At 52.8% G+C, this 20185-nt stretch overlaps 1 protein-coding gene across 1 annotated transcript in view; it reads right to left on the reverse strand.

Moving 5' to 3' along the window:
• Window positions 1–18641: 18641 nt before the first annotated feature.
• Window positions 18642–20185, reverse strand: part of TSPAN15 (tetraspanin 15) — a 49792-nt gene continuing 48248 nt past the window's right edge. Inside the window, exons 7-8 of the mRNA XM_079793797.1 lie at window positions 20025–20141; window positions 18642–19419 (exon numbers count right to left, since the gene is read on the reverse strand). Coding sequence (XP_079649923.1) covers window positions 19270–19419; window positions 20025–20141 — 267 coding nt within the window. The 3' untranslated portion in view covers window positions 18642–19269. The remainder of the gene's footprint in view (window positions 19420–20024; window positions 20142–20185) is intronic.

A 20185-nucleotide genomic window follows, 5' to 3' on the forward strand; every position in this document is an offset into this window, starting at 1 on the left:
GCCAGGGAGCGTAGTGATGGCGGCGGAGCACAGCGGCCTTCCTGCAGCTCCTCATCCATCAGCGCTGACAAACCCGGCCCCCCATGGGGCTCCGGCCAGCTGCTGAGCAACGGCAGGTATGGCGCAGGGCCCCTCCCCGGGCCCTGGCACCCTCCTCTTAGGTCAACAGACAGAGTGGGCTCTGTTGGCCAGGTCGGGACAGGGAAGATTAATGGAGCAGGTGCAGGCTGGTGGGACGATCACCTGGCCTAACAAGGTCTCTCCTGGAGATGGAGTGCCCGACCCAAGCCAAGAACCAAACCTGATGTCATTCATCCTGGCTTGGACTCGACTGGAGCCACTCACTACACTGGCCCTGCTGCCCACCTCTCCCCCAGCCTCCCCTGGCCTGCCCTGGCCTCATTCAGTCTTCAGCAGGGGCGGGGGGGGGGGGGATGTCTGCAGGGAGGCCCCCAGAGCCCAGGCTGTGACACTCCACTTTAAAATAAATGTTTTCCTTGTTTCTTCACTCTCCCCAGTAACTCACTGCAGAAAAGTGTAGATTAGCAAAATATCATAAATCACCCATTAATCTCACTAGCCAGAGATAACACTGTTAATGTTTGCTAGACATTATATCTCTATGTATCCATCTACACACACTCCCCACACACATGAACACGCACGTACATATATAAAGAGAAAAAAGAAATCACTTTATATGGTTTCTTTAATCCTATTTTTACATTTACTATATTAGGACCATCTTTTGGTGCCAGTGAAATATAGCAGATCTACTTTATCATTTTAATTGCTACATATATTCTGAGTATTTATGTACAGTATCATATATATTTAACCAAAAATTCCCTGTTGGATATTTAAGTTATGTCCAATTTTGGCCCTTTATATATAAACACTAAGATGAACATTTTTATTTATTTTATTTTTTAAATATATTTTTTTGATTTCATAGAGGAAGGGAGAGGGAGAGATAGAAACATCAATGATGAAAGAGAATCATTGATTGGCTGCCTCCTGCACACCCCCTACTGGGGATCGAACCCACAACCCGGGCATGTGCCCTTGACCGGAATCGAACCCAGGACCCTTCAGTCCCCAGGCCGACGCACTATCCACGGAGCCAAACCAGCTAGGGCAAGATGAGCATTTTCATACATATTTTTAAGTTGTGTCTTTAGGGAAGTGTCCTAGAAGTGCTAGGTCAGAGGGCATGTGCTTTTTCAGGTTTGATACATATTGCTAAAGGGTTCTATTCGTGCCTCCTGGACCCTGTGCACGGCCAGCCTGCACGGGCCAGGGGGAGGAGAGAGGAAGGAGCAGGACAGCTGTGGACAGAGGATGGGATTGAGGCCAATCTAGCATGGGTCCCACCGTCCAGGGGCTTGTCACCCACCCTTGCACTCAGGGACAGAAGTTGCTGAACAGGCAGGTAAGGAACCCCGGGGGCTTGGGACAGAGTCCCTGGGAGCAGCATGGAAGTCAGGGTGGAGGAGGCGAAAGTCCCAGGGTGCCGTCGAAGAAGGCTTCCCAGCCCAGGTGGCATTCCTGCTGGCCTTGAAAGGTGAGGAGGGCGGACCTACGCAGCAGGAGAATCCCAGGCGGGGCACGCGATCAGGGAAGAAGTGCCACACGTTATGGGGGCGAGGGTGGGGATGGGAGATGGAGGCGGCCAGAGCCTCCCTTTCGATGTGCAACTCTCTCCTACGCTAGGTGAGTCTTTAAGAAGGCGGATCCTTGTCTCACGACCGGACCTAAGTTGGCAATAGAGCCTGCCCCACACGTAGCTTTGTGACCTTGAGCAACTGACTGACCCACTCCGCCCCTCAGGTTTCCCGTCTAGGAAGGAGGATGATCATTATACCACATGACTGTGGGGACTGGAAATCCATGGAGTGGGCCTGGTAAATTGTGAGCAGTCTAAGGCAGTGGTCGGCAAACTCATTAGTCAACAGAACCAAATATCAACAGTACAACGACTGAAATTTCTTTTGAGAGCCAAATTTTTTAAACTTAAACTTCTTCTAACGCCACTTCTTCAAAATAGACTCACCCAGGCCGTGGTATTTTGTGGAAGAGCCACACTCAAGGGGCCAAAGAGCCGCATGTGGCTCGCGAGCCGCAGTTTGCCGACCACTGGTCTAAGGGATTCGTCACCCCAAAGTAGAAGCTACTTTATGGTTTTCTGTCCGAAAAACTAAACTGTATCAGGTTTCCATGCTCTCGTGTCTAGGATGTTTTGTCCACCGGGGGGGGGGGGGGGGGGGGGGGGAGAACACCGAGACCCAGCAGCTCAGCGGAGAGCTCCCTGGGGCCACCAGGAGGGAGTGAAGGGGACCACTGCTGGGAGCCCACAGGGCACTGCCCCTCCGCACTCCTGCCCCTGCACCCTCACCTGGGGAGGTAGGAGTTACTGTTTGCTCCATTGGGCAGGTGGCAGCCAGGGTTCAACCGCAGGGCTGTCTGAACCTTAGTCCTCACGGCTTCCCTGGGCCACCAGCGCCGAGATCACTTCTCAGCGTCACTTGGCATAGGAGCCTTTTGGGGGACAACGGGGGCCCCCAGGGCTGGAGAGTGTGGGATCTGGGGCTGTGGAGAGAGAAGGCAGGGGCAGGCTCCCACAGGCTCCCACCCCCTACCACCACCTCTGGCCTCCTCTGCATGGGGTAGCCATCTGGTGACCTGCCCTTGTGCCTCTGACAATGATTTAACCACATTAGCGGGGAGTTGTGGTGGGGGGCAGGCGGTGTTGGGGGGCAGGGGAGATCTGTAAAGCTGCCAATGGGGGAGGGGCTTTAACTCCAGCCCCTTGGCTCAGCCACTGGTTGGGGACAGGAGGAAGAAAACCCAGCGAGAGGCCAGGGGACCCTCTGATTCTGCTCGTGTTTCCTGCAGGGGGGTCCACTATGGAACCCCAGGGACGCACTGAGCCCAGGACCTGCCTGCGTGTCTTCGCCCGCCCTAGGTCCGGCTTCCCTTGGTTAACCTCAGGCGGCTCTGAAATACGCTCACTCCTCTCTCCGGTCCCATCTGGGCAGGGTCCGACTGGCCACAGCACAGAGCAGATACCACACTGGCCTGGGCACCCAGAGACCTGGGTTCCTGTCACAGCTTGCCCGCTGTGCTGAGGCCTCAGAGCAAGTGCTGTGGGGTAAGCAGGCAGCGTGGACGGTGGTGGCCACGCGGGGACTGTGGTCACCTGGAGAGGCCACAGACCCCTGCCTAACTCCCGCTTACCGTTTCTATGCAGCAATGAAGACTCAGAATTTTTCAAGAGAAGCTAGAAATTCAGGTTCATATGTGAAATCTTTCCCATGTCAGCAACTAATTGGGGGAAAATTCAAACACTGTGTAGGCCAAACAAAGTAAGTGTAAAGGCAGCCTGAGCCCGGAGTCTCTGGTCTAGACGCAGAAACCCTAAAGGCAGAGGAGCCACTGCCTAGCACAACCCTTTGTTTTAGATGGGGAAACTGAGGCCAGATGGGGGAGTGGGGCATAACTTGGTTGAGGTCACATAGTGAGTCAGTGGCCGAGCTGGACAAGGAACCTGGGTCTTCTGCCCCCAGGCTGTGCTTTTGCTGTAACTTGCCTGGTTGAGGGGGTCATGGGGAGACCCTGGAGATTCCGAGCAGGGCATGAGGGTGAAAAGCTGAGGGCCCCTCTGGCCAGGCTCAGCTGAGGCACCCTCAGCCCTCTGTGGGCCCACGGGTCCCGCACCCATGTACCGTCTTCACCTTTTCCCCCGTTGCTCCTCCCTGTTCCAAGATTGGGGCTCAGGCCCCTGTGGTCAGCTGCACAGACAGATTGGGGACGGGTCTGGCACCCTCGCTCTGCCAACCACCAGCTGTGTGCGTGACAGGGGGGAGCATCTCGATAAACACTGATGTCTAAGCCAATTAAGAAATTACCTAAAGAAGCACATGAGAGACCAAGTGTCCCATTTACTAAGGATGAAGCAGATTCTGTGAGTCAGTGGGCTTCCTAACACGGAAACCTAGAATTAGACTTAGAATTAGACAGGCAACCCTGCACCATCCCCAGCCTCCCCTGCTCACAGGGGCACAGCAGAGATGGGTGCTCCCTGCGTGCATGAAGCTTGCACCCAGGGTAAAGGCCTGGGCCACCTAAGCCCTGGCTCACCAACCAGGTAAGCCTCTCAGTAGTCCCCGGAGCAGACTGTGGGGGAGCGGAGAGGCCAGGTGTGTTTGGTCATGGGGCTCCCTACCCACAGAGGAGACATCCAGATTCCACTTTATCTGTGCCATTGGCTTAGTAGGGGTACTCACTGTCCCCTTCGTGATTGTCCTGAAATGTGCCATGTGATTGCTTCGTGTCACATATCACACAAATAATATTATACCATCTATAATAATAAAAGGGTAATATGCTAATTAGACCGGATATCCTTCCGGGACAAAGCCGGGGCTGCAGCCCTGCAGCCTTGGGATTGAGGCAGCCGCCGTGGCTGCGAGGGAGGATCCAGGCAGCCATGGCTGCAAAGGCCTACTCTTGCACAAATTTCGTGCACCGGGCTCTCGTTCCATATATAATGTAAAAACCCCACAAGTATACTTCCATTCGCATACATTTTCTACATATAGTATAAACCTCCAAATATATCATTATTTTCTTGCTTTATACAATTATATTTTCAAAAAGGTTTATTTACCCATATATTTACCATCTCTTGCTCTCCTCATTTCTTTGTGTGTGGGAAGAAAATAGGGGACCTCCTATGAACAGGCATTTTCCGGACGGAAGAGCGTGCTGCACAGAGCAGCCTGTGCCTCAGCACGAAGACCAGGCTCCACGGTCTGTGAAGGCAGGGCCAGAGCTGTCTCACTGTCACCTCCCAGCCCTGGGCACACGGCCTGCCTCACGGCTGACATCCGGTAAATACTAGTATGTTCTGGCCTTTCTGTGCTACCTACAGAGGGGTCCACGCAGCGCTGTTCGGGGTTCTCATCAGAACTCCGAGAGAAACTCGCATGGCTGGGGCCCTGGGTGTGCTCCCCGTAAGAGAGGATGGTGCGCTCAGACCCTTTGCTGAGAAACCCTCCTCGGCGGCACCAACCTTGACTTCCAAACGGAACAGAACATCCTCAAGAGGGGCAGGATGGCGTCTACGTCAAGCTGAAGGGTACCAGGGGGCGCTTCCCTGGCAGCTTCAGCCTCTGCAAACGACCCTCGTCTGGACCTCTGCCTCACTCCCGAAGCATCTGGCTGAAGGCCCCCCTGCAGACTTGGGGGTGCCCCTAAGTCTGTGGATCAGACTTGTATCTCTCTGTTCCCCTCTTCCCCACATTCTGAGAGCAGGCATGGCCTGGGGGAGCAGGGGAGCAGGAAGTCCCCAAAGCCCAGAGTGGTCACTGATTGGCCAGGGGTGAGCAGGTGAGGCTTAATTGAGCCACACCCCCTAGCAGGCACTGCCCCTCCCTCAGCTTTCCCGATTTGACAGAATTTCCCCAGGGGTGGGGGTGGGGCCAGTGTTGTCCCATCCTCGGGCCTGAACTCTCCTGGTGCCAAAGCTCCCCAAAAAGCTTCCGTGGAACAGGAGCTGTAGGCAATGGCCCCAGTCTGGAAAGGGTATTGGCAGGGTGTCTCCAAGATCCTGGATCCTTCCAACGCGCCCCCCCCTCCGCCCCCGCCCCTGTACCTCAGGAGACTCCCAGGCCCGTGTTCTGGGCAAGAGAGCTCCATTAGTGGGGATGGGAGAGGGGATGGGAGAGGGGATGGGAGGGAAGCACCAGAGGCAGGCAGACTTTTGAAGGCTGATTTGCTCTGGCGGGGCTGCAGGAAGCAAAGGCTAATTTCCTCCTGTAGGGCGTCTGCTTTCCTTCCTCCCCAGTCTGAAGGGGAAGCAGAGTGGAAGGCCAACCTTTCTAGTTGCCCTGCGACCACCATCATCCTCCACCTCCCCTAGGCTACTCACAACTTCGGGGACCCCAGTGACCACCCACACAGCACCAGGTCTGACCACTGATGCAGCAGGTCACCACGTTGCCTCTATGTTCCCCACGAAATAGTTGGGCAACCAAGGTTAAGGGCAGCCCAACCTACCGCCCCGGCCAGGGCTGGGAGGGCCTAGGGTAGGAACAGAAACAGCTGTTTGGTGGAGAGAGGGGTTTCTTTTCAATCCTCTCAGTCCTCCTGGATTAGGCCCTGAAGAAGTCTGGGTTTGTTGCAAACACTTGCGAACAATCCCCCTCCCTTACCTCTCCCAACCCACTCACCCCAAGACCTCGAAGCTCCAAACCTCTTGGCACTCCAACACCTAGCTGAGGTTTAACAACACTGGGTTGTTTAAATTAAAGTTCTTTTTTAAATTAACGTCTACTTTTTTGTTTACACTTAGGATATAAACTTTCCTTTTTAAATACTGTTTAAGTGATATACTTTAAATTTAAAGAAAAAGGATTTATAGTTTAGGTGGGTATAGTGAAAGCAAAAACTATGCAGTGGGTACCTGATGATTCAATCTGGGAACCCCCAGTCTGGTTGGGCCAAGAGTGGGGTTCAGAGAGGATGAGGCTTGCCTGAGGGGCTCTGGGGCCTCTCCTGCACCACCCACAGGCATGGAGCTTCCCAGCGGGACTCTGGCAAAGAGGAGTGAGTTAAAAGCCCCAGTCCCACCTATCCTCCCCCTGCCTCCCAGGGCGGGGGCTTCACACACACACACACACACACACACACACATATACACACACTCTCTCTCTCTCTCTCTCATACACACATACATAACATACACACACTCTCTCTCTCACACACACACATACACACACATACATAACATACACATATACACACACTCACACACACTCACACACACACTCACACACACTCACACACACACTCACACACACACTCACACACACACACACACACACACACACACACATATATACACACACTCACTCTCTCTCTCTCTCTCATACACACATACATAACATACACACACACTCTCTCTCACACACACACATACACACACATACATAACATACACATATACACACACTCACACACACATACACACACACACACACACACACACACACACACGCCCACTCCCCTTCTTGCCCTCCCTTCTCTCCCTAGACTCTGAGGCCCCTTTGGCAGCCCCTTTGTAAGGTAATTGGATTTCTCCCCTTGTTAGTTTGCAATGAAAATGTCATCCATTCCGGGCCACCGCCAGGGAGGGGTCAGGCTCCCATTCAGCAAGTCGGCCTAGAGCTGTGAAGCTATTCAGGCCTCCCAGCCTCCAGCGGGGGCAGCTGGGAGGCTTCCCGGACAATGCCCCCTTCGCCTCCGCCCCTACCAGCCGGCCCAGCCCAAGAGGAGCCACGACTGGGCTGGGACTGGGGGGCTGAATTCTGAGGCTCTGAGGTCACCACCACTCAGCCCCAACCAGTAGGCACTAGAGTAATTTCATTTTAAGAGCATTCCCCCGCCCCTAAGTGTGGGCATGTGGTAGGGGGTAGGCTTCCCCCGAGGGGGGAAGTTCCATAAATTCTAAGACTTTAGGGCACTTGTGAAGCAGCCTGTGAGGGATGGCAAAGGGCCGATGCTGGGACAGAAGGATGGACACCTGGCCTCTCTTAGGAGATTGCTGTATGTTGTGAAGCCATCAAACCAGAAGCCGTCTTGGAGCTGCCCCATCTCTGCTGGACAAGCCCATGCTCCTCGTCCCCAGGGTTCCTAGTTGGAAAGACAGGGGACAAAATGGCTCACGTCTGCCAGAGTCCTTCCCCAGGACCTCGTGGGCAAAGTGGAGAAAAAAGGGGGGAAAGGCAGTCCCGTGAATCTGTACCCTTGAAAGTCTTCCCCCAAAAGGAGAGAGAGAAAGCCCCCATCCTCACCCTCACTGTTCAAATGTGGAAACGGAAGTCAGTGGCCTCCAACCCTGGTCTTTCTCATCCCAAAGCCCTTGTGTCCTAACTGCTAGGCTCACTGCATCAAAAGCAAAGGCTGTTCCAGACGCACTAACCTTCAAGCCAGAGCCGAGATAGCTCCACACCTGGTGCCCACAGCCCGCTGGAGGGCGAGGACGGAAAGCCATGTGCCTGCAGAACTGAGGGCGCTAGGTGCTCCCTCTCCCTCTGGGGACAGTGAGGGGCCACACTGGCAGCTGGAGTCCGTTCCCCCAGGGCCTCAAGGCACAGAACAGGAAGTCCCCAGGAGATGGCTGAGGACTCAGCACAGTAAGAACCTTCCGAGAAAAGGTGGAGTGGGTCGTAGTGGGGAGCAGGGGCTGTGAGTGGAGGCTGGGCTACTACCGGCTGGGATTCAAAACCACTCTACTCCAAGGTGCCGGCTGCAACTGATCCAGCCTCCTGGTCCTCTTACCGCCAGCTGGCAACTGCAAGCTTTTCCATCCACTCAGCCTTTCCCTTGATTCCCCCCTACAATCTATTCCCCCTACCCCCAAAGCCTTCCTGGATATCCTCTCCATCATGAATTGCCCCCAATGAGGAGTCTGCTGGGGGCCAAGAGGGGGGGCATTGGCTCCTCTGACACCTCAGGAGCTTCCCCACCATCCTCGCTCATCCACCTTTGTTAGGGAATCTTACCTTTTTCTGAGGCATGCAGTCATTGGCTGTGGCCATCATGGACCAATCTGATGACCCAATATTTAGGAGGACATCGACACCTGGATCACACTGCCTGCTCCCCATCAAGGTCTGCCATCGTTCAGGGGAACTGCAGCACCCCTTGGGAAATTCACCTGGCACCTCTGCTCCTCAGCCCCAGGACAATTATCTTCAATTCACTTTGGCCGCCCACAGCCTGGAGGTTGGCATCGCCCTGAAGCTGTAAACTCCAGAGCTGCCCTCACCAATGTAGACTCCAGCCTTCCAGTGCTGAACTCAGGACACCTCCCCTAGATGACCAGAGAAATTCCCAAGAGTGTTTTTGGTGGTGTTCCCTCTAGGCTGATATTTTCAGATATATCGTGTGCTCTTTCAAAACATAGCTTCTAATCCCTCTTTATTTCAGAAAAGTGTTCTTGAATAATAGTTTTAAGTACTTGTTTGTTACCTGTATTTTTGTCTTCTCCTTCAGGGATATGTTGGATCTTCTTTGTCCATCTTTAATATCTGTCACCTTCTTTTTCTCTTAACACATTATCTGTTGTCTCTATTCACTGTTTTGTTCCTTCTGTTTTAGTCTTAATTTATAAAGTGAAGTTTTCCCTATTATTTTCTAACTCGAGACCTGGTGCATGAAATTTGTGCATGGGTAGGGTCCCTAGCCTGGCCCGAGATCAGGGCCAATCGGGGCCTTTCAGTTGCCATCCAAGGCCTCCCTTCCCTGGCTGCCAGCTGCTGGCCGGGGCCTTCCTTCATTCTGCGCTGCCCCCGGTGGTCAGTGCACGTCATAGCGAGCGATAGAACTCCCGGTCTCCTGGTCGAACTTCTGCAGGGACACTTTGCATATTAGCCTTTTATATATATAGATTCTTTTCTGAAGTTTTGTCACCACATTTCATAGATTTTTAAATTCTAATTTAAGTTACTCTTTTATGTTTTATATCAGTTTCTTAATGTATTGAGATAATAGGTTATAGTTTTATACTTTGGGGTATAGGTTTGTCTTTCTGGCATGCTTTTATTGTCTGTACTAATATTATCCTGTTCCTCTGTTTTTCTTATAAATTCGAGTCTGATTTGGCCTCAGTATTTCTTTATTGTTTATTTTTATGTGAAATTAGTTTTCCTGAACTTTGGGAAGGAGGCATGGTTCAAGAGATTTTTTTATTATGTAATTCTTCTGTTGTGCTTACATAGTGTTTACACACGGTGGCATGCTTACTCAGGTTTCCTGGTTGTTTTTCTCACTCCATTTTTATCTGGATCGGCTCTTTACTTCATCTCTATTGCTCCTGTCCCGAGAGGTCCAGATGATTCTGAGGGGAAGCCCTCTGCCTTACTGTTTATTGCATCCAGTGCAAATGGTAATTCAGTTACTGTGGTGTTTGTTTGCCACTGTCTCTTGCCCTTATTTAATAGCAGTATTCTCTCGTGTCTTAAATAGAGCCTGAAGAACAAATACTGTGATTTCGCCGGTAAAATCTGTTGCTGAAGAAGGTTGTACTCTGAGTCCTGTACTCATTCAACAAATATTTGCTGAGCACCTACTATGTGTCTTGTGAGGAGCTAGAGCTCTGGTGACCTAAGAGGTAGCCTTTGCCCCCCTGTCCTCCCTCCCCTGTGCTGCCCCTGTTTCCATAGGCCCATTTTTTCCTCCCGGTGAGCCTCCTCCAAGGAAGAGCTGTTTGTATGGGCCTTTGTCGGATGTGAGGATTGCCCTGGCTCCATAGGATCCCGAGACCCTGGTGGGATCTTCCTCAGAGATCGAAGGTGGGAGATATGGGGGTATGTGGTACCCAGCCAAGCCTTGGCTGATATTCTCCACATGCTGGTTCCCCTTCCAGTGGGAGACCCTGTTCTAGTCCAGGAGACACGGGCCAGGAGCCTTTGAGTGGCTCTTCTCACTGCAGTCGGTTTCTGAGGCCCACTTTGCTGCCAGCCGGGTTCAGATGATTCTGAGAGGAACTCCACTGCCTTGCTCCAGGGGCTCCCCAGCACTCCCCCAAGTCAGCATCAGGAGGCCAGCTAAGGCCAGCCATGAAAACCCCGCCAGGACGCTGAGCCCCCACCTGCCCCCTGCTGGTGGTGTCTTAGTCTGGGTCCTTCCGAGAAGCTGCTACAAGCTCTGCCTCCAACACAGGCTTCGTTTCTTAAGTTGATGCAGATATCTTCCTATGCGCAGCGATTTCACTGGGCTTTTCATTGGATGTTGGAAGGGGGCCGTGTTTACTGTGGCAGATGGAGAAAAGGACACGAGAGCAGGAAGAGGGAGGGGGGAAACACAGCCATGGGCCGGTGACAGGTGGCAGGAAAGGATACCCTTACATCTGGCGTGACCACCCCCTGAGCCATCACACCTAGGAACCCTGAGATGCTCCCCTTGGAGAGGAGAGAGGTCCAGAGAGGGACACGGATTTGACCAGGCTGACAGCCTGGAAGGCAGCGCAGCACCCCAAGCCTGGCTCTTTGGGGTTCGCCTGTGAGATACAAGGGGCCCACTGGATTCCCGGGGGCTCGGCCCAGCACAGGCGCCACATGCTCCCACCACTTCCACTCCCTCGGCACCTGCTTACTGAGCACCCACTGTGCACCAGACACGGCGATCCGAGCCCTGGGGAAGACAGTGCATGAAACAAAGCAAAATCCTGCTTGTCAGTGGGGGAGATTGATGGTATGCAAAGCAAACCCAGACAGAGAATGTATTCCAACCTCTGTGTCCCCACCGTTACTCATTGCGTGGGGCCAGGGCTTGGGTGCTGAGCCCTCACGGGGCAGCAACCTGGCAGGTTTGGCTTCAGGTCACCCACGGGAGCCCAGCAGGCCAGGAATGGGCGGTTAGCTCCTTTCACAAAGGAAGAGACTGCCCTCCTGAGGCCAGGTGCCCGCACTGCTACTCTGGCATCTCAGTACCTGCCAGCCTCCCAGCCCCATTCCAGCCCCTTCCTTGGCTGATTAAAGACCTAGGCCTCCCTCTGGTGGTCACATGATGCCCAGGCTTGCGGCTGTGCTGGCTGAGCAGGGTTGGGGTGCTTTACCTGGGGTTCTTTGTGGGGTGTGGGAAGGAGAAGGCACTAAACCAACAGGTGATCCTGATCAGATGCAGGCAGAGGGCTTCCAGTCCTGGTCCTTCTGTCCCACTGACTGGCCTCTCTAAACCCCAGTGTTCTCACCTGCAAAGCGAGCCTATGAAAGCACCTGCCTCATTGCTGTGACTACACAGGATGAAGAATAAAATGAGCTCAGCTCAGGGCCCACCAGCACCTAGTGACCTGCCAATAGTCAACAATAGTAACTTATTAACTGTTGTTAGTATCCGACCTGTTTCCTAGGCTATAAAATAGGGATGGAAAAATCTCATCTATGCCAACTTCTTAGCATAGTCATTCATTTAACGATTATTTATTGAGCACCTACTATATGAGCACCTACATATAGTATTTTAGGCTCCTCTACGTGTGGCCCATTCTTTTCGAGTAGGGGATGGGGAGGCACTCTCAAGCTGAGGGCCCCAGCCTGGGCCCAGACTCTGGGGGATGGGGAGGGTGGAGTTGCGTGCAGGGCTCCAAGCAGCAGGCCAGCAGCGCCACCTAGTGTCAACATGCAGTCAAGCCAGAAGATTTGTACTTCCCCGGGTTCTCAGGACTGAAAATCAGGCTCCCTTCCTTCCAGGGCTCACAGACCATGGGGAACCAGGACCCTGTGCCAGACAGAGAGGTCCCATAATATTTCTGGGCACTTCGCAGGCCCCAGGAGGGTGGTAGGCAGGGCAGGGGCTTTAAAGGAGCCAGGCTCTGGGGTTGCTAACAGAGCCTCTTGGCATACAACTTATTTAAGTAGTCTGGCCTCAGTTTTCCTCATCTACAAAATGGGCGGTCATAAAATAACAGAGAACTGACATGAGACTCAGAGGAAATGGGGAGGGGGAGGGGGAGAGTCGAGAGCTGGATCTTTCCGGTGAGATGACAGGTAGAACCAGGTGAGCTAAGAATGAACTGGGGAAGTCCCGGGACCTGCTGACTGACTGGAGCAAGGTTCCAGGGATAGGACCTCACGTGCCAGGCCAGCACAACAGAGGGGAGCGAGGACTCTGGAGTCAGACATGCGTTCAAATCCTGACTTATCACTTCCTAGATGGACCCAAGCACATTCCTTGACCCTTCCGATCCCAGTTCCCTTTTCTGGAGCCTGGTTACTGTGGACCGTGCTGGGTGAAGAGAGGTGAGCACAGAGCCATCTGATGAGCACAACAGGCAGCGATCCATGATTCTCTCTCGTCACTGATGTTTCTATCTCTTTCTCCCTCTCCCTTCCTCTCTGAAAGCAATTTTTAAAAAAAATTTAAGGAGAAAGACTGCAGTTTTATCAAGGATGGCCAAGGACGATCTCACCAAGGAGGGGACATCTGACCAGGAATGTTATGAACGACTTTGTGCCAATAAATTTGACATCTTAGGGGAAATGGACAAATTCCTTGAAGGACTCAACTACAAAGCTCTCAAGCAGAAATTAATAACCGAAATAGCCTTATATCCATGAAAGAAATTGACCTTGTAGTTAAAAATCTTCTCACAAGAAACCTCCCTCCGGGCCCAGGTGGCTTCACTGGCGAATCCTATCAAACTTCTAAAGAGGAAATAATACCGACTCCACACAAACTCCTCCAGAAAACTGAAAAGTAAGGAATGTTTCCCAACTAATTCTATGAAGCCAGCATTCCTCTGCTACCAAGGCCAGACTAAAGCATTACAAGAAAACTACAGTCCAGTATCTCTCCCGAACACGGGTGCAAAACTTCGAAACAAAATTTTAGCAAACCAAACCCAACAATATATTAAAAAGGCAAAGCATCATGATGGAGGGGGCTTTATTCCAGGAAGGTTGATTTAACATTTGAAAATCAATGTAATTCACCATATGAACACATTTTAAAAGATGCAGAAAAAGCATCTGACAAGATCCAGCATCCATTCTTGATAAAAATTCTCAGTAAACTAGAAATATAAGAGACCTTCCCCAACCTGATAAAGGACATCAATGAAAAACCCACATCTAACATACTTAATAATTAAAGACTGAATGCTTTCCCCCTAAAATTAGGAATACGTAAGGATGCCTTCTCTCACACTTTCTATTCAGCACTGAATAAAACAGAATAATCTTTAATTTTTTATTGAATTTATTGGGGTGACATTGGTGAATAAAATTATATAGGTTTCAAGTATACAGCTCACCTGTATATTGTACTGTGTGTTCCCTACCCAAAGTCAAGTCTCCTTCCATCACCATTTATCTCCCCTTTCCCCTCTTCTATCGCCCCCACTGCCCTTTTCCTCTGGCGGCCGCCATACTGTTGCCTATGTCTAGGAGTTGTTGTTGTTTTAATCCCTTCATCTTTTTCACCCAGCCCCTGCCACACACCCCTACCCTCTGAGAGCCGTCAGTCTGCTCTCTGTCTCTGTGAGTCTGTTTCTACTTTGTTTGTTACTTTATTGTGTTCATAGATTCCACATGGAAGTGAAATCATTCTGCATATAAGAGAATCCAGAAATAAAGCCACACATACAGTATATGGAACATGATTATCAAAAAATCTGCAAAGGCCATTCAGTGAAGAAAGGAACATCTTTCAACAAATGGTACTGGAGCAATTGGATATTCATAGACAAAATAAATGAATTTCAATTCATACCTTGTGCCACATACAAAAATTAACTCAAAAGTAACTCACAAGCCCACGGCGGCTTTAGAACCAGAGTGACTGTCCCTCCAACATATAATTGCTTTACTTAACTATAAAACTTCTAAAAGAACATACCTTGGTGACAAAGGTTTCTTAGGTATGATACCAAAGGCAGGAGGCACAAAAGAAAGACATTGGACCTCATCAAGCGAAAACTTCTGCTTCTTAAAAACCAGTGTTAAGAGAATGCAAAGACAAGCCACAGACTAGGAGAGAATGTTTGCAAATTGTATATCTGATAAAGGACTTGTATATAGATTATATAAAGAATTTTCAAAACTCAATAATAAAAAACAAACAATACTTTTTTTTAAGATTTGGAAAGACACTTCACCAAAGAAATCATGTGAATACGCCCATGAAAAGATGCTTAACATGATTAATTGTGTAGGAAATGCAAAATAAAATGGCAATGAAACATCACCACACGGTTAAGAAGACCAACCATACCAAATACTGGCAAGGATGCAGAGGAGAGAAAATCATGCAACCACGTTGGAATATGCTTTGGCGGTTTCTTTTAAAGCTAGACATGGCCCTCGCTGGTTTGGCTCAGTGGATAGAGCGTCAGCCTGCAGAGTGAAGGGTCCCGGTTTGATCCCGGCCAAGGGCACATACTTTGGTTGCAGGCTTTTCCCTGGCCAGGGCCCTGCTTGGAGGCAACCAACCGATGTGTTTCTCTCACATCGATATGTCTCTGTCTTTCCCTCTCTCTTCCACTCTCTGTAAAAGTCAATGGAAAAATATCCTCAGGTGAGGATTAAAAACAAATGAGAGGGGGGGAAAGTTAGACATACACTTACCACGCGATCCAGTTGTCCACTCTGAGACACTGACCGAAGAGAAATGAAAGTGCAGTTGGCCTTTGAATAACACTGTTTTGAACCGTGTGGGTCCACTTGCATGCGGAAAATACAGTTGGCCCCATGTATCCGTGGATTTCGCACCGCAGATTCAACCAATGGCGGATCGAAGAAACAGTATTTTCACATTCCCAACCGCAGATTCCCAACTGAGGCTTCCCAATTGTGGATCAAAAATACTGCTTTGGATCTTCGGTTGGTTGAATCCACAGATATGAAGGGCCAATTATAGTTAAGTTTTGGGGGCGTCAAAGATATTCCCAGATTTTTGAGTGCCCTGGAGTTGAGGGTCAGCAGTATATTTCTACATAAAGACATGTACATGAATGTTCACAGCAGTTTTATTTGGAATAGCAGTAACAAATAAAAACAAGACAAATGTCCATCAGTAGGTGAATAGATAAATAAACTATGGTACAGCCATAAATAGAATACTACTGAGAAATAAAAAGGAATGGACTACTGTATATGCTACAAAATAAATGAATCTCAGAATACTTCTGTTAGATGAAAGAACCCAAACAAATGAAGAATACATGCTGTGTACGTCCACTTATGTAAAATTATAGAAAATACAAAGTAATTTAAAGAGACAGAAAGCAGACTTGTGGTTTCCTTGGAATGGGATTGTAGGGAGGGCTATACAGAAGGAATTACTAAAGGATAAGAGGAAAATTTTTAGGGTGATGGATATGTTCATTATCTTAATTGTAGTGGTGGATTCATTAATGATATATTTGTCACTTTATTTTTTTAATATATTTGTCACTTTAAATATGTGCAATTTGTGTTAAATATACCTCAATAAACTGTTAAAAACCAAGTTTGGGGAATGTTGTATTTGGGATTTTTATACAAAGCCAGTCTTCATTAATGCATTTTATTGTTCTGTTTTTCTTATAATTATACTAGAGGCCCAGTGCATGAATTTGTGCACAGGTGGGTTCTGGCCATCCAGGCCCCAATCTGGGCGGATCTGGGCCAGGCCTGTCAGAAGAAGGAGACGGTGGGAGGTTGGCCAGCGGGCCCCACCCCTGGTTGGGGTGGAGGGGCCAATTGGGGACAGGGCCAGCGTAGGGAGGAGCTGTGGGTGGTGAGCCAGCTGACCCTGCCCCCAAATGGGATAGGGGGGTTGATCAGGGGTCAGTGGCTGGGGGAGGGGCTGGGGGAGGTTGGCTGGCCAGCCCCACCCCTGATTGGTGTTGGGGGGGGGGGGCTGATCAGGGGCAGAGCTGTCTGGGGGAGGGGCCATGGGCCTATCAGGGTGGTGGGGGCCCATTAGGGGTGGGACTGGCTTAGGGGAGGGGCCCAGGCAGTTGGCCAGCCAGCCCTGCCCCTGATCAGGGTGGGGGGCAGTTCTGGGGTGGGGACAGGTGGGGGGAGGGGCTGCAGGAGGTTGGCCGGCAGGCCCCGCCCCCTATTGGGTTTAGGGGGGGTGATCAGGGGCGGGGCCAGCCAGGGGGAGGGGCTGTGGGCCTATCACGGTAGGGCGGGCCAATCGGGGACAGGGCTGGCGGGGTAAAAGGGGGGGGGCATTTGGCTGGCTGGCCCACCTTTGATGAGGTGGGAGAGTCCGATCAGGGGCCAGCCTGCCAGGGGGGAGGGGCCGCAGGGGGTTGGCCGGCCGGCCCCACCCCCTGATCGGCGGTTTGCTGGCCACTGTGAGCATCATAGTGACCAGTCGTTCCGGCGTTACGGTCGCTGGCTTTTTATATATATAGATAGCAAGCTTGTCCGAAATCAAAGCCCACAAACCCCGTTTCACAAACATTGAGGCCTGCACTATCCCGTCACTCTGTGTGCCATGGTGTGGGAATAGGACTCGTCCTGAGGGTCCTTCTTCCAAGCCTGTGAGGCAGCGGGCCACGATGATGCCATTGGCTTTGCAGCACAAAAGGAGAGGCATCCCAACCACAGGACTAAGAAGTCCTCGCCATGTGCTCCGCTTTGCCTTCTGGAGAGGTGAGTGGCTGAGGACTGGACAGAAATAAAAGTGCCCACTGAGCGCCGTCACCTGCGGGCACCACCCATGGTCCCTGGTCCCCGCGAGCAGCAGAGAGAGGAGGGGGTACCTGTGTGCGGTGCTGGAACGAGGAGGACAAGGCGACCAGAGTCTCCCAGGTTCCAGGGTGCAGTGGCTTTGGACAAGTACTCTCAGTGCAGTCCCAGGCCTCAGTGTCGCTGCACCGTGCTGCCCCAAAGGCCACTCCGAGCATGGAGCGCATCCTCGGAGAACAGCCAGAGCCCGGAGCCAGGAGGCCCCGGCCAGGCACAGTTTGGCCCGGCCTCGTGTCCAGAGTCAAGATGGGGACCAGGCGGAGGCTGTGGCAGTGGCTGCGCTGTCCCTGGTTTTGCACGCCTCCTACCGTGTGTGCACACGAGGCAACAGGCCGCGCAGCAGAGGGGCCGAGTGCCCTGAGAGTCTGCCTGGGTCGTGGCATGGCTGTCAGCTACCCGCCGTGCACCTGGGGCCAGTTACCTAACTGCTCTGTGCCTCAGTTTCTCCATCAGTAAAATGAAGGTGGCAAGAATTACCACATACAGTTGTGAACATTAAAGGAATTAATATCTGTAAGATTTTTAGACACGTACACGTCTAGGCACAAGTACACTCGCTGATGTTTGCTACTGTTGCGTTCTGTCCCTTTGAAAATCCCTCTCCTGCCCTTCCCTACACGTGATAAGCTAGGCTTGTACACGGAGCCAACCAAGCATCCAACCGCTTACTCCTGGGAGTGATGGGCGTGTCCCTTAACACCCCTAGATTAAGCACATCAGGTCTGGGGCTCTTGCTGTTTTATTCTATTGCCCTGGCTCCTAAGAACCTCATAGAAAATCTAGAATCCAAGTCGTGGGGCTGCAGAAGGCATGGGTGGATGGATCCATGTAGGGCCTGCTGCCTCCAGCAGGGGGCGGTCAGCACCAGGCTGTGCTGGGCATTCCGCGGCCTTCGGCCCCACCCCACTGCTTCCTGAAGGAGGGACCGACCGTCCCTGCGGGGCTGAAGCCACCTTGGGCTGTGGGCACTGCTCCCTCCCAGACCCCAGGCTTTCCTAGTTCCCTCCGCCCCCTCCCAGAGGAGGAGCCTCAGCCACAGGTGGCTTGGCCTCCATTTCCCAGCCTCTAACGGAGGCAGTCATCTCTGCCTCCTCCCCTGAGGTTTCCCACCAGCACATTCCTAGCAGGAACGGCCCAGCCCACAGGCACAGCTGGGAAAAGCCATTTCCTTAAGTGGCAACACCGGGGAACGGAGACCGGGAGAGGCCATTCCCGACCCGGAGCGGGCAGCCTCGGGCCAGCTGCCGAGTCTCCCAGGCCTCGGTGTCCCGCTGTCCAAATCTGGGCCCCAGGGTGGACCCCTTCCATCCTGCACCACAGGGGCTGCCAGGTCCACGTTCAGGCCTCCCTCACCCCCTCCCCACCCAACGGCACACATGAAAGACACACAAAAAAAATCAAGTCTTTATGGTTTGATTAATAAACCGGCTTGGAGGAAAAGAGGGGAGTGCGTGGGAAACACCCAGCTTTGATTAGTCAGAAACTCCTGTTAACTGTGTACAAAATGAGTGTTACCAGATCGTGTAAAAAACAGGACCAAGCAAAGCAGCAGCCCTTGGGGAGGGCTCAAGGCACCTGGAGGCTGAGAAACTCGCCCTGGGGCATGGCCGAGGGTCGGGGACCTGGGGCGTGCACCCCCACTCCTGCACCACGGGGCACACCTGCTCTCCTCTCTCCCGTTTGCAAACCACGGAAACCGCCCCCAGCGGGGCATAAACTTCCGAGGCCAAATGACTCGGCCCCGAGCTGAGCGCGGAGCGTCCCCTCCCCGAGGCCCAGGCCTGGGGAAGGGCCACCCCGTTCCCCACGCCCCGCCGTGAGCAGACACAGACGGGAGCTGGGGAGACTCAGGTTCCGTCCTCCAGGGAGGCAGTGGCCACGGGAGGCCCGAGCCGGCCACCAGAGCAAACAGCCAGGCTGTGTTCAGCGCCGACTGGGGAGAGGACCGCTGTCCTGTCCAGCGCCCATGAGGGGGGCGCTGAGCTGTCACCGTCCTGCTGACGCCCTGCCCAGGCCGGCCCTAACTGGGGTAGCACATGCAGCATCCCGCGCCCGCCGCATCCATGCGGGGCTTGGCGCCGGGCCCCAGCAGCCCGTCGGTGACCGAGTACTCCGTGATGATGTCTTCCACCCGCGTGATGTACAGGAACGTCAGCAGCACCCCCAGGAACTGAGAAGAAGGGCAGGCGGGTGAGAGCCTGCTGGGCATCCGGGCAGCCTTCTCCCCAGAAACCCAGGCAGCCAGGCAGGAGCATTCGTGGCACCGGTGACCTGGAAACCCCAGAGCACAGCCTTCTCCCCAGCACCCCCACTGTCAAGCAGCACCCCCCCCAGCCCTCCTCTGCCCTCCCAGGAAACCCCAGAGACCTCCCTGTGCCCATCAGCAGAGGTTCCTCCATTCTGGGATTCCTATCCCCTCCCAGCTATGCCACTCACAATCTGGAGGACCTTGGGCAAGTCACTTAGCCCTGCCGAGCCTCGGTTCCCTCCTCTGTAAAATGGGTATGATGATAGGACCTACCTCTCGGAACAGGAGGCGGTGCCTGGGAAGCACTCAGAAGAGCTTTATAAGCAATGCTACTGCCACGCGCCCTCTCCTTCCGGCCCGCAGCCCTCCCGGGGGGAGCCCCGCTTGCCGGTACAAGAGCCTTCTTCACCCAGCCCCTTTGTGCCTCCTCTGCACCCTGCATTCACCTGCCACCCTTTATCTGAGCCACAGCCCGCCCACCACCCTCCCTCCCGCTCCCGCCCTGAGAGGAGTGGGGCCCAGCCCACCTGGGGGAGCAGGATGCCCAGCAGGAGGCCCGCCATGATGGTGTAGTTGTCCATGAACCAGATGAGCACAGCGTTGGTGCAGCCCCGCACGTAGATGACGTCCTGCACGCTGAGGCGCTGCACGGGAAGGAGCCCGGCTGAGCGCCTCCCCGGGCAGCACC

The sequence above is a fragment of the Cnephaeus nilssonii genome (genome assembly GCF_951640355.1).
Source record: "Cnephaeus nilssonii genome assembly, chromosome: 16".
Lineage (NCBI taxonomy): Eukaryota > Metazoa > Chordata > Mammalia > Chiroptera > Vespertilionidae > Cnephaeus > Cnephaeus nilssonii.